Here is a 14795-nt window from a genome sequence, read left to right on the forward strand (position 1 = left end):
TGCAGTACCTGCCCTGGTTTACTGACATCAGTGCTAACAGAGCCTCCTAAATCAAAGACATTTTATTTATTTATTTATTTATTTATTTAGTGGTATTGGGGATAGAACCAGGGGTATTCTAGCTCTGAGCTACACCCCCAGCCCTATTTTTTATTCTTTATTTTGAAACAGGGTCTCACCGAGTTGCAAAGGGCCTCACTAAGTAGTAGCTGAGGCTGTCTGCGAACCACGATTCTCCTGTCTCAGCCTCCCAAATGCCGGGATGACAAGCGTGCGCCCCCACGCCTGGTGTCAAAGACATTTTATGATGTAGGTACTTTGGAGATCTGTAAGTAGGGAGGGCTCTTGCTCCAAGCCCAGAGCACAGGTGGCCAAGGGGTGCCCTGAGACCTCTAACTCTTGTCTCCTGTGTCCTCTCTCATTCCTGCCTGGCTTAGGATGGACGTCAACAAGGGTCTCCCAGCCATCGACAGCCGTCGGGATCTCCACGTGTGGATCGTTGTGGTAAGCTGTGTGAGCAGCCAGGACATGGGGGATGTGGAAGAGAGCAGGATCTCTGGAACCAGGCTCTGAGCTCCCTCCCCACCCTTCCCGGAGGGTTTCCTGGGTGGAGGGAATCTCCGTGTTGTCACTGGTGCCTTCTCCTCCCAGGACCTGAAGATGGTGCCGGTACCTGAGAAGGCTTACGGGAACTTCTTTGAGGAACACTGCTACGTCATCCTCCACGTAAGTCCCTGGGAAGTGTGTCCGGGGGGCGACGTGGCCCAGCGCTGGAGAGAGAGAGGTGCAGACATACGCTCTGGCCTGGGGACCGACAGGTTGAGACACCTCGAGGTGTCTTAGCCTCGCTGCCCCCTCCTGACTTCCTGTGCGTGGGAGCCCTGCCCCCAGGGGTCTCCTCGATGACCCTGTCCCACTCCTGGCTCCACGTGGACCCTAGATCCCTCAGAGCCCAAAGACCACACAGGAGACGCCCAGGGACCTCCACTACTGGATGGGGAAGGAGGCGGGCGCGGAGGCCGAGGCCGCTGCAGGCACCTTCGTGCAGCACCTGCAGGAGGCGCTGGGTGGGCGCACGGCGCAGCACCGGGAGGCGCAGGGCCACGAGTCCGACTGTTTCCACAGTTACTTCCGCCCGGGAGTCCTGTGAGTACAAGGCGGGGTGGGTTGGGGAGGACGGAGAAATGGGGCCGGTGCTGACGCTGGGCCGCCTTGGGAAGACCCTCGTGCGTGTGGGAGAGAGACGGCTTTGTGCAACTACAAATCACATCCCCACAACCCGTCTCAAGTCTACAGAGCAGTGATTTTTAACAGGCTTGTACAACCATCGCCACAAACAGTTTTAGAACATTTTCGTCACCCTAAAGGAAGCCCGTATCTTTTAATGGTCACGCTCCATTCTTCTCCAACACCCCTTTGTCCCCCACTCTTTGCAACCACTAATCCGTATCTGTTTATGCATTCTTCTATTCTGGATGGTCCATTAACAGAATTATACAAGTGGTCTTTTGTGCCTGGCTTTTTTTTGCTTAGCATATTGTTTCTCCATGCTGTAGCATGATTATTACTTAGTTTTTTTGTTACCAAATAATATCCTATTGTATGAGCTGGGCGTGGGGGGCGCACGCTTGTCATCCCAGCATTTGGGAGGCTGACACAGGAGGATCGTGGTTCGAGGACAGCCTCAGCTACTTAGTGAGGCCCTTTGCAACTCAGTGAGACCCTGTTTTAAAATAAAGAATAAGGTGGGCGTGGTGGCGCACGCTTGTAATCCCCGCGCTTGGGAGGCAGAGACAGGAGGATCGCGAAGGTTCGAAGCCAGCCGCCTGTGCTGGCTTAGGAGACCCTGTTTCCAAATAAAAATGTAAAAATAGGTCTGGGAGTGTAGCCCAGAGGTAGAAGGGCTTCCAGGAACCCCAGTACCACCAAAAAAATAAAAATAAAAATAAAATAAAATAAAAAATAAAATAAAGAATAAAAAATAGGACTGGAGGTGGGGCTGGGAGATAGAATGCCCCTGGGTTCCATTCCCAAAACCACAAAATAATAATTAATAATAATAATAATAATAATAATGTCCTATTGTATGAATGTAGAATATTTTATCTATGCATCTGTTAATAGATATTTGGGGTTGTCGCCACTCTGGCTATTATGGTGAATGCCCCTATGAATATCTCTAATCAAGCTTTTGTGTGAACAAATGTTTTTATTTCTCTTGGGTGTATACCTAGGAAGATACACCCGTGTTGTTTTGAGTTTGGCTTTCTCTTGCTGTACAGGTAGAAATATCTTTTTGCTGTATATTACTCCATACGCTTTTAAAATTATAGGACCGGGCATTGTGGCGCACACTTGTAATCCCGGTACTTGGGAGGCTGAGACAGGAGGATCGCGGTTCGCGGCCAGCCTCGGCTACTTAGTGAGGCCCTTTGCAACTCAGCGAGACCCTGTTTCAAAATAAAGAATTTTAAAAAAAGGGCTGGGGGTGTTGCTCGGAGGTAGAATACACCTAGGTTCCATCCCAAGTACTACAAAAAAAATTAAAAATTGCAGTGTATTTAGGTTGTATAGGAAATTGCCAATATTCAACCTGCTTCATCCCATTGGGCCGAATATAGCATGTTGTATATTCATGAACACACACGTAAGAATACATGCCTATGCAGAAACACACATACCACCTCCATGCCTGTCCACCTGTGATGGGCATACCTACACGTATGTGTGAAATGTGGGCACATATTTGATGCCCACTTTTATAGACTCACATGGGCAAATAGATACACATGAACCCAGTACATAGATGTGATGTGTCCACGTATGCACACATGAGTGAAGAAATATGCACTCGTGCCTTACGTGTGTACCTACCTACTTACATGTACATCTGCACACGGCCTCCCCCGTGTGGATCGGAGCACACTGGCATGGGCGCTCGTTCCCAGTGAGTGCGTGTCCTACATGGGGGTTCTGTTCCCGCCTCAGCTACAGGAAGGGCAGCCTGGGCTCTGACCTCAAGCACACGCAGACCAACGTGTACAACATCCAGCGGCTGCTGCACATCGCAGGGAGGAAGCACGTGACCGCCACCGAGGTGAGGGATGCCGCTCGACCTCCAGAAGCAGAGGGAAGCTGGGTGCGGCGGGCCACATCTGTAATCCCCGTCTTGGGAGGCTGAGACAGGAGGATCACAGGTTTGAGGCTGGCCTCAGCAATTGAGTGGGACCCTCCGCCACTTACTGAGATCCTGTTTCCAAATAAAAAACCAAAAGGGTTGGGGGTGTAGCTCGGAGGTAGAGTGTCCCCGGGCTCAATCCCCAGAACCGGTTGGCAGAAAACGCGGTGACAAGGAGCTGCTAGTGTCCCAGGTGGCCTAGCATGAGTAAGGAGAAGGCTTCCAGCCCCAGCTCTGCCGCCGCCCCCGGGCCCTGTTACCCATTGGCCTCAGGGGCGCAGTAAGAATGTGAAGCCGGGCATGGTGGCGCAGTGGTGGCGCACGCTTGTGATCCCAGCATTGGGGAGGCTGGGACAGGAGGATCATGGTTCGCGGACAGCCTCAGCTACTAAGTGAGCCCTTTGCAACTCAGTGAGACCCTGTTCCAAAAATAAGAAGACTAAAAAAATAGGGCTGGGTGTAGCTCAGAGGTAGAATGCCCCTGGGTTCCATCCCCACTACTGAAAAAAAAAAAAAAAAACAAAAACCATGGGCAGGAGCAGCAGCCACGCTGTGCGCCTGGTCCCGTCGGCAGCACACTGGGAGGGCACGCCTCCTGTCTCACACGCTCCCACTGTCACCGCGTGCACTCGCGCTGCCTGTCCCTGCACCCCGGGGCCGCGCTAGTCCACACAAGGCCCTGTGCAGGTCAGCACGGGGAGCCTGGCTCGCCTCTCCCAGGAAATGAACGGAAGATGCCGATTTCGTTTGAGCAAGACATTTTCCTGCCACCCATGGGGAATCCAGCGTAATGAGCATCCGGGTGTACCGTGTCCACAATGTGAACAACTAAAGGTCACACGCTTTAGTTGTACACGTTGCCGTCTACACAGGACGTGGCAGCGGTGTGACTCACTTAGGCTCTGCACAGCCCCCACAAATCCAGTGACCACACATCCCTGGCCACACGGTCACCATGCAGCGCTAGGTCTTGCCTACTCTCCTCCCTAATTACAGTGCCCCCTTTATCCTCCAGTGTCTCCCCTCCACTGGTACACGCTGACCCCACACAGACACACATACACCATCGCCATGGGCACACACACTTGTCCATATGTGATGTGAACACACGGAGAAACAGATTCCTCGGCCCTGCTTGTATACACGTGTACATGCACACATGTACATGCATACACATGTACATGCACACATGCGTACATGCACACACAGCCACAGCCACACATGGAGTGAAAAGCGTTGTGCTCAGGCAAGCACACCCCACGGAACGTAGCACCACCTGCCGTCACGTGTGCCTAGACATGCACACAGCCACACAGTGACCCCCAAGGTCACGTGTGATTGCGCAGGTGCACGCTGTACACGTCGACAGGTGCTGCTACAGCCGTGCATACACCCGTTGCACACGGCTTCATACTTAGAAGCCGCACACTCCAGCTCTGCTCCCCTGCGGGTGGGTGCAGGTAACAGAACACCTGTGTTTCTCCCTGTCCCTCTTGGCTGCCAGGTGGAGCTGTCCTGGAACAGCTTTAATAAGAGAGACGTCTTCCTACTGGACCTGGGCAAGGTGATGATACAGTGGAACGGGCCCGAGACCAGCGCTTGTGAGAAGTCCCGGGTCAGTGTCTGCCCTGGGGCTGGGGTGCAGGCTCGGGGAGGCCCGGCCCTCCAGGGCCTCTGACCACCCTGAGGAGGGGTTGGGCTTTCCACATCAGCCTGGGAGGGACCTGCTAGGTACCAGCTGAGTTCAGCCCTGTGTCTGCTAGGTACCAGGGTGCAGGGGATCCAGGCCTACCTCTGGGAGCTGAGCCATGACAGGAAGGATGTGGGCCAGGCTGTCTGGGGCACGAGGGGGCACCTGGGAAGCCCTGACTGCCGGGACCTCTCTCACAGGCCCTGGCCCTGACCCGCAGCCTCCAGGACAGGGAGCGTGGGGGTCGTGCCCAGCTGGGCGTGGTAGATGAGGAGGCTGAAGCTGCCGACCTCGTGCAGATCATGGAGGCCGTGCTGGGCCGCAGAGTGGGCAGCCTGCACGATGCTGAGCCCTTCAAGAGTGTCAGCCAGCGGCAGAAGGCCAATGTCCGCCTCTACCAGTGAGCAGGACTGGGAAGGGCAGAGTGGGCGGGACAGTCCAGGACTGCTGGTCCAGCATTGCCATGGTAACACAGCATCTCTGGAAAGCCCTCTACGAAGGCAGATGGGTTTCTGGGTCCGGTCGTGTGGGACCTGGGGCCCAGCCTGGACTCTTGCATAAAGCCTAGTGGCCTTGCTGAGAAACCCATTATACAGATGGGGACTGAGACCCTGTGAGGACTAAGGCTGTACTAGAAGGCCACAGCTCAGGGCCCCAGCCCCCATACTAAGGGGAAGGGATGGGCTATGGGCCAGAGTATAGCAGGCCAGGGAGCGGCTGGGCTGCCCATACCTGGATGCCTGTCCCCCAGAGTCTACGAGAAGGGCAAGGACCTGGTGATCCAGGAATTGGCGACCCGCCCACTGAGTCAGGATCTCCTGCAGGAGGAGGTGAGGAAGGCCTGGCCCCAGCACCCATCCACCCACACCCCACCACCCCAGCCCAGTCTGGACCACCCGCCAACCAGTCCCGTCCTTGCTTTCAGGAATGCTACATCCTGGACCAGGGTGGCTTCAAGGTGTACTTATGGCAGGGATGCAGGTCCAGCCTTCAGGAGAAGAAGGCCGCCTTCAGCCGGGCTGTGGTGAGGCCCAGGCCCTGTCTGGGAGGCACACAGCCCTGGGGTCCAAGAGAGGACATGGCCTTTGCTCAAGTTTGCACTAAGAAACATCTATTCCCTGCGCTCCTGAGGGGAGGGAGTCCTGCCTTGGGGTCCAAGAACGAGTGCATCCTGCCGAGGGATAAAACATGGGGTACCCAAGACCCTATAAGTAGGTAGTGGGACGTGACCCGCCTCGAGGTCTGGGGAGCCTCCTGCACTGGGTGCACCCTCCCTTCTGGGGTGGGGTCTGGAGGGGTTACCATGGCCAGCTCGCCTCTAGGCCTGGACGCTGGGGACCCGGCCTGCCCTCAGGGACCTCAGAGCAGGCAGCAGTGACAGCTCCTGCTTGTGAAATGGGTCAGGAGCTTTGTTAATTAAGGCTTCTCTGAGAGCTGCTATTACTGGCCCGGGTGGGAGGTCCCCGGGGGGTGGAGCTCAGTGGAGCGACCTGAGCCACAGAAGTGACAGAGCCCCCCCCCCCAGGGCTTCATCCAGGCCAAGGGCTACCCGGCCCACACCAACGTGGAGGTGGTGAACGACGGTGCTGAGCCCGCCGCGTTCAAACAGCTCTTCCAGAGGTGGTCCAAGGAGCTGGGCAGGAAAAAGTTCAGCAGGACTGGTGAGAGGGTGGGCGTGGCCTATAGGAGAGGGCGTGGTCTGCAGGGGAGGGGGGGTTCCTGCAGGGGAGGGAGGGTCTTGCAGGGGTGGGGCCAGGACGGTGGGGGGGGCTGCAGAAGAGGGGTGGGTGGGGCCAGGATGGGGCGGGGCCTTTAGGAGGGGGCATGGTCTGCAAAGGAGAGGAGGGGAGGGTGGGGCCTACAGGGGCGGGGCCAGTCCAGGGCGGGACCTGAAGAAGGGTGGGTGGGGCCAGTATGGGGCGGGGCCTTTAGGAAAGGGACATGGTCTGCAAGGGAGGGGTGGGGCCTGCAAGGGCGGGGCCAGGACGGGGCAGGGCCTGTAGTAGAGGGGCATGGTCTGCATGGGAGGGGAAGGGAGGGGTGGGACCTGCAGAAGAGGGATGGGTGGGGCCGGGGTGGGGCGGAGCCTGCAGGAGGGGCAGGACATGGCAGGAACCAGCAGCTCTGGGTAAGTGGGCGGGGCGTGACCCAGCTAAGGAGGGGCGGGGCCTGGCCCAATTGGGCAGGGCAGGACGAGGGGGCACGGTCAGAGGCGTGGAGATGGTCTCAGAATCTTGGAGGGAACCTGCGAGGAGTGTGCGGGGCCAGATCAGCCGAGGCAGGAACAGAGATGAAGAGTGTCCCAGACACCTGCTTCCCCACCACAGGTAAACGGATTCAGGAGAGGCTGGACCTGGGCACGCTGCACAGCCAGCCTGAGCTAGCCGCCCAGCTGAGGATGGTGGACGACAGCTCTGGGAAGGTGGAGGTAATTCCTGGCTTAGCCTACGGGTGAACAATATGGCTGCTATATAAAGTGTCCCCGGGACACCAGGTGCACATCCCTGCACAGTCAGAAAGGCCCAGGGCCAGGTGTGTAGTGCATGCACACCCCCTGGCCACCGGCTGCACAGTTACACCTGATTACACAAGCCACAGCTACTGAGTCACAGTCAGACAGGTAACACCTGGACACTTAACTGTGCCGTTACCACCTATATAACAAACGCGTACGCGTTACAGCATAGACACGGAGCTTACACAGTACACACAGCCAAGTGTAAATATGAATCTGCACACACCCTACATCACACAGGACCACAGCCGCACACAACTGCCCACCCCCGGGGGACAACACAGCCACAGCCACATTCAATCGTCACAGCCCCCAGCACACAGCCGTAGCTGTCAGCCTCTCATCTGGGCTCCGAAGGTGTTCTGGGGGCTGGGGGCCGCAGGTTGAGGGCCATTTCCATATCCACGTGACCCGTTTGCATATCTCCTGTTGGCTGACCCCTAACCAGGCTCCTTTGTTCCTTCCGGCCTCAGGTTTTGTTTGTTTTGTTTTTGCAGTACTGGGGATTGAATCCAGGGGCATTCTACCTCCAGAATGGAGCTACACCCCCCAGGCCTATTTTTTATTTCTCTTTTCTTTAAAGGGTCTCGCTAAGTTGCTGAAGGTCTCTGCTGGCCTCGATCATCCTGTCTCAGCCTCCCAAGCGCTAGGATGACAGGCGTGCGCCACCATGCCTTTTATTTCTCATTTTGAAACAGCGTCTCACTAAGTTGTGGAAGGCCTCACTAAGTAGCTGAGGCTGGCCACGAACCTGTGATCCTTCTGACTCGGCCTCCTAAGTACTGGGATTATAAGCTTGCACCTCCCCCGCCCGGCTCAGGCCTCGATGTTTAAGTCAATAAAAGGAGGGCAGAAACTGGTCCCACCTGGTCCCCTGGCTGATGCGAAAACGCTGTGAGATTGTGGGAACAGGACCCTGGGCCTCGGTGAGGGTCCTAGTGCTCCGGGAAGGTTGAGGTCATAAAAATACAGGATTCTTTCTATATTTGATGCAATGTAGGTGGATGGAGGAGGAGGAGAAAGGGGGAGAGGGAAAGGAAGAGGGAGGGCAGGGAGAGAGGAAGATGGGGAACAGAGAGGGAGGAGAGGAGGAGATGGAGGAGGAAGAGCAGGGAGAGATGAGGGTACAGTGTGAGGAGAAGGGGGTTGGGGAGACAGGTTACACGAGAGAGACAGAGGAGCAGACAGGGAGAAATCCGGGAGCAGATAGGAGGGCCAGCTGTGTCTGCTGTCCCTCGCCCCACAGGTGTGGTGCATCCAGGACCTGCGCAGGCAGCCCGTGGACCCCGAGCATCATGGCCAGCTGAGTTCAAGCAGCTGCTACCTCGTCCTCTACACATACCAGCGGCTGGGCCGCGTCCAGTACCTCTTGTACCTATGGCAGGTGCACTGTCCTGGAAGGGGTGGCGCGCACCTTAAAGCCCAAGAGCCAGGACTTGGGAACGGACTGGGCGAGCTACAGCAGGCTCTCCCGGCCCCCTCCGCCCCCCACAGGGCCCCCAGGCCACCGCAGAAGAGATCAAGGCCCTGGACAGCAACGCTGAGGAGCTGGACCTCACATACGGAGGAGCCCTGGTGCAGGAGCGTGTGACCGCAGGCAGCGAGCCCCCCCACTTCCTGGCCATCTTCCAGGGCCAGCTGGTGGTCGTCCAGGTAGGTTGCTATGGCGGCAGCCTCGGTGGTGATCTGCATGCCTGCGGCCCTTACGTGAGCTTGCTCCGCGCCTTCTCTTTGGGGCTCAGGAGCTCCGAGGGTAACCCTTAGCTGAGATTCTCCCCGTGACCCCAGAACTAAGCTCAAAGCAAGAGAACAGGTGAGGAAACTGAGCCCAGACGGGGCCCGGGCCTTGCCTGTGAGGCCAGGCAGGGCAGAGTTGGTGCCTCCTGCGATCCTGGGCACCGCGCACCGACCCGCAGGGATGGGCGGCTACCCTATCCCAGCCGCCAGCATCCCTGCACGCCACACCCAGAAGGTCCAGAAGACAGCAGTGGCCTGAGCCCAGAGGCAGTTTGTCCCCATTAGGATGGGGGAGAGCCCTTTGGAGCCCCTTCCTCATCAGCCTAAGCCCAGCCCTCTTCTAGGGGAGCACCAGGCACCATGGGAAGGGGCAGCCAGCATCTGGCCCGAGACTCTTCCACGTGCAAGGCACCGACAGCCACAACACCAGGACAATGGAGGTGCCTGCCCGGGCCTCTGCCCTCCACTCCGGCAGCGTCTTCCTGCTGCTCGCCGATGGTGTCAGCTACCTCTGGTTTGGGAAGGTACCTGTGACACTGACCTCTTGATTCATGTCCGGAGCCAGTGGGGCCGGGCCGGGGATGAGTCCCCTCCACAGCGGATGCAGGCGACATGCCTGTGATCCCAGTACTTGGGAGGCTGAGATAGGAGAACTGCAGGTTCAAGACCAGCCTTTGCAACTTAGTGAGACTGTCAGCAACCTAGAGACACCCTGTTTCAAAACAAAAGAATAAAGCTGGGCGTGGTGGCGCACGCTTGTAATCTTAGCATTTGGGAGGCTGAGACAGGAGGATCACAGTTCGTGGACAGCCTCAGCTATTTAGTGGGGTCCTTTGCAACTCAGTGAGACCCTGTTTCAAAATAAAGAAGAAAAAATAGAGCTGGGGGTGTAGCTCGGAGGTAAAATGCTCCTGGGTTCCATCCCCAATACCACACACACACATAAAAAAATAATAATAATAATAGAATAGGGCTGGGAGTATAACTCAGAGGTAGAATGCTCCTGGGTTCCATCCCCAGTACCACACACACACACACACACACACACACACACACACACACACACACTAAATAAAATAATAATAATAATAATAGACTAGGGCTGGGGGTATAGCTCAAAGGTAGAATGTTCCTGGGTTCAGTCCCCAGTAACACACACACACACACACACACACACACACACACACACACACACACGTACACACCAATGCGGAGTGAGCCAGGGGTGGGGGATGAGGAGGTACAGTGTCCATGATGGAACCTGGGGGAAGTGAGAAAGCCCCAGGTAGACGAGGGGATGCAGGGGTCAAAGCCAGGCCAGGCCCAGGCTGCCGCTGCTGCTTCCTGCCCCGAACAGAAACGTGGCCTTTCCTGCGTCTCTGGGGGGCAGGGGGAGGCCGAATTCAGCTCACCAGAATTTTCTCTGATCTTTAACATGAACCCTGAATGGACCTTCTGGCCTCAAGGTCCCCAGCTATGCTTGGACTCAGGGGTTCCCAGATCCTGTGTCCCCATCTGCTGGGGAAACTGAGGCCTGCAGGGGAGGGGGAGAGAGACCCCTTGCTCACGCAAGCCCTGCCAGCACCGTGGGCCTCCCCGTGGCTCAAGCCCAGTACGTGGGGTCCCTGCGTGGGTGGGCGTGAAGGCCTGCCCCCCTGCAGGCGTGACCCAGCCCTATGCTCCCCAGGGCTGCAGCGGTGACCAGCGCGAGATGGCAAAGACAGTGGTCACTGCCATTTCCAGGCACGACAAGGAAACGGTGCTGGAGGGCCAGGAGCCTCCCCACTTCTGGGAGACCCTGGGAGGCCGGGCCCCCTACCCCAGCGACAAGAGGTAAAGGGGTTTGGAGGAGTGTTCTTATCTCAAGGAGGAACGGGGGCCCAGAGAGTATGCGTGACTAGCTCAGGGTCTCCTGGAGAGCTGGAGAGATAAGACTAGCACTGAGCGTTGAAAGTTCCTTGCTCCCCTGGGGTTCAGGAGCAAAGTCCCCCTCCCATCTGTCCCCAGCCCTGGGCAACCTGGATCTGGAAGATGCCAGGGCCAGCGGGGGCAGGTCGCCCTCTGCTGGCCACATCCTCTCCCTGCATGGTCACAGGCCACGCGTGGCTCCCCAACCCCCAGGTCAGGGGACAGGATGTGCGTGAGGGGAGGACAGTTTGGCCTCAGGGAGGAGGTAGCTGAGTTCCAGCCCACTTTTGGGGTGTCATTGGAGCCCCATTTTGCACCTCAGTTATTCCAAGTCTTTTGGGCTCAGTAGGACTATCCGTCACTCAGCTTAGCTTCCCTTTTCCCTCCCTAAGCCTGAGGTTCCCTGCCCAGGGTGAGCGGGGGATCCGAAGTCCCAGAGAGGGCGGTGCCCCAGTGCCCATTCCTGGGAGAGTCATGGGGCAGCTTGTGTCCTTGCTGGCTGGGGCTCGATGAATCACCCACCTCTGCCTTCTCCGCTGGCAGAAAGGGACCCTGCAGCCCAGAGCGGGGAAGGCTGCTCCCGAGGAGAACCATGGGGTGGGCAGAGCTCGGAGAAAGGTCCAGACTCCTTTTCCAGAGAAGGGGCTTCTGGGCCTGGGTGGAAGCAGCCGAGCAGAGGGCTGGCTTGGCCCAGGCTGGGAGCACAGCCCCTCCCCTATCCTCTCGCCCCATGCCGCCCAGGCTCCCTGAGGAGTGCTCCAGCTTCCAGCCACGACTCTTCGAGTGCTCCAGCCAGGCGGGCTGCCTGGTGCTCTCGGAAGTGGTGTTCTTTGGCCAAGAGGACCTGGACAAGTATGACATCATGTTATTGGACACCTGGCAGGAGGTAGGGCGGGGGATGAGCAGGGGCGTGTCTGTATTGGTGTAACTGTGTGTGTGTGTGTGTGTGTGTGTGTGTGTGTGTGTGTGTGTAGCCACCTGACTCTGCCCGGAAGGCTGTGGGTGAGTCTGTGTGACTGTGTGATACCCGGGCTGATCGTGTGGCCGGGGACTGAGACCGTGAGTGGGTTTGTAACCCTGAGTGCAGAAGAGTGTGCCCTGACTCGGGGCTGGTGTGGCTGTAGCCGTGTGTGTAGCTGTGTGTGTGTGTGTGTGTGTGTGTGTGTGTGTGTGTGTGTGTGTGCCTTCCGAAGGTATGTGTGACCGCAGGAGTCTGCAGAAGGACTGGCCCCGGGTGTCTGGGCTTTTCTGGGTGATGCCAGCCTGTGACCATGACTCAGCATCAGTGGCCGGGGGGGCAGTAACTAGCTGGACCGGCCAGACCAGATATAACTGGTGACTCTGTGTGTAAGAGACACAGGGAGAAGCCACGTGCGTGGCCCTGGGTGTGAGTGACCAAGCACCTGTGTCTGTGCGTGTGCAGTTACGTTTCCCGGTGCCTTTGGGAGAGGGCGTCACCGGCTGGGCATGCGTGATGTTATCTGCGTGCAGCATGTGCCAACAGCGGGGTCCGCGTGGCTCTGATTGGCTCCTGGCCGGCGGATGGTTGCATCTCTGCATCACTATGTCTGTGTGAAGCCAGCTGGTGGCGAGGCTACAGGGCCTCATCTTACTCTGAGGAAAACCTGAGCCTGCCCACCACCCCTCCCGACCTGGCCAGTCCCAACTGCCCACCTGATGTCCTCACTGCCTCCCCCTTGCTTGTTCTCCTGCAGCCACAGTGGGCTTGTCCCCGGTCCCAGGGCCTCAGGGCCTTTGCACTGGATGATTCTGCTTCCCTTCCTCCCCAGACTGACTTAGTATCTCACGAAAACCCTACAAAGGCAGGGCTTTGTTTATTTAGCACAGTAGCTGCTCAGTTAGTATATGCGGGTTCATTGTACCCGCGCCCAGGACTTTCTCGTGTGTTCATGGGTGTGTGGGGACAGTGGCCTGCTGGGTGTGTCTGGTTGGCCGGAGATGTACGTGTGACATCCTGAGGCTGTTTGACCATCAGGGAATGGAGAGGAAGGGGTTGGCTCTGGCAGCCCCTGCACCTGTCTGAGGCCAGGCCCCTCTGTGGCCCAGATCTTCCTGTGGCTGGGAGAGGCTACAGGGAAATGGAGGACGGAGGCAGTGACGTGGGGTCTGGAGTATCTGAAGACCCACCCGGCGGGGAGAAGCCTGGCCACGCCCATTGTGCTGGCCAAGCAGGGCCACGAGCCCCCCACCTTCACTGGATGGTTCCCCACTTGGGACCCCTACAAGTGGATGGTGAGTGAGGCCCCAGAACCAGCTGCACCCTCACTTGGGGGGAGAGAGGTTTGGCCTGCGGAGATAGAAGGAGGGGGCGCTGCTCAGACCTAGGGCAGCCGATGTGTGTGAAGGAGACCAGGCTGTGTCTTCCAGCCCCCTCCAGGGTCCCAGTGGTACCCCGCATCCTGCCCCAGCCCTGACAACTGTCCTGGTTCTTGACCCAGAGTGACCAGTCCTATGAGGAGGCGGTGCAGGACGGGATCTCCTGCCTGGGAACAGGGTTGGCTGTCTCCAGGATAACAGCAGTAAGTCGCTGGGTCCCTGCATCCCACTAGGTGCCTGGGCTGGAAGGTGTGGTCCAGACTGCGCCAGAGGCAGGGGTTACAGTTGGGGGCAGGAGGCCAGCTTGCCCTCCCCATGGGTGCCTGTCCCCCACGGTTCCCAGCCTGAGGCCCCTCTCTGGACAGGAAGTCAACAACTTCCAGCTGTCCCAAAGGCCGGCTGATAGCGGAGCCGCTCCCTCAACCCTCAAGGACTCTCCAGACACCGCCTCAAAGCACGATCCAGAACCAGAGTCCCAGGCGGATGGTTGCAGCGTCAACAGCACCCGTGTCAGCTGCAGCGGCCCCATCAACGGCGGGGGCCTGCCCCGGGAGCGGCTGATGCACCAGGCCCTGGAGGACCTGCCGCCGGGTGTGGACCCTGCCCGCAGGGAGGTAGGCACCTGCCCCGCCCTTCGATGCCCCCCCCCCCCCGCATCAGCATCTGAAGTCCTGCCAGAGGAGCCCTGGTGGCGCACGCTTGTAATCCCAGCATTTGGGAGGCGGAGACAGGAGGACCGCCATTCAAAGACAGCCTCAGCTACTTAGTGAGGCCCTTTGCAACTCAGTGAGACCCTGTTTCGAAATAAAGAATAAAAAACAGGGCTGGGGGTATAGCTCGGAGGTAGAATGCCCCTGGGTTCCATCCCCAGTACAGGAAAAAAAAAAAAAAAAGGAGCTCAGGCCCCATCAGCCCACAGAGGGCCGTGGCATGCTGCCCTGGGGGACGTGTCCTGGAGGGGTGTCCTGGAGGGGTGATGGGCGACACATGTGCCTGGGTGGGACAGGACGCCGGGCCCCAGTGATCCCTCCCACCTCGCAGTTCTATCTCTCAGACTCTGACTTCCAAGACATCTTTGGGAAATCCAAGGAGGAGTTCTACCGCATGGCCAGGTGGAGACAGCAGCGAGAGAAAAAGACGCTGGGCTTCTTCTGAGCCCCGGGGCCCCGCTCTGACCAGGAGGCCAGGGCTCAGCAGAGCGCTCACCATTACACCACGCAACCTCCTTGGGCCTCCCTTGTCAATAAAAGCTGGTAGCCTGCTCGCAGCCTGGTGTGTGCGCCTTCCAGCCCCGTCCCTTGGTGGTCTCTGGGACACTCCAAGGTGGCCCTTCCCCCATGGAGGGTGACTTCTTGTCGCTGATGTCCCCAGGGGCATGAAGCAGGAACAGGCGCCATGACACACAGGGTGCGTTTTGGATCCAGGAAAGG

At 58.0% G+C, this 14795-nt stretch overlaps 1 protein-coding gene across 1 annotated transcript; it reads left to right on the forward strand.

The window, feature by feature from the left end:
- Nucleotides 1–438: 438 nt before the first annotated feature.
- VILL (villin like) lies at nt 439–14520 on the forward strand (the record flags this gene model as incomplete). Its single annotated transcript, XM_080715864.1, has 19 exons — nt 439–504; nt 652–726; nt 941–1146; nt 2989–3097; nt 4683–4793; nt 5069–5268; nt 5620–5698; nt 5794–5892; nt 6394–6529; nt 7196–7296; nt 8630–8767; nt 8878–9036; nt 9465–9644; nt 10808–10953; nt 11770–11914; nt 13096–13281; nt 13488–13568; nt 13731–13979; nt 14407–14520. The coding sequence occupies 19 exons, from the start codon at nt 439–441 to the stop codon at nt 14518–14520; spliced, it is 2580 nt and encodes an 859-aa protein (XP_080571990.1).
- Between the last annotated feature and the right edge of the window lie 275 nt (nt 14521–14795).

The sequence above is a fragment of the Muscardinus avellanarius genome (genome assembly GCF_963383645.1).
Source record: "Muscardinus avellanarius genome assembly, chromosome: 18".
Lineage (NCBI taxonomy): Eukaryota > Metazoa > Chordata > Mammalia > Rodentia > Gliridae > Muscardinus > Muscardinus avellanarius.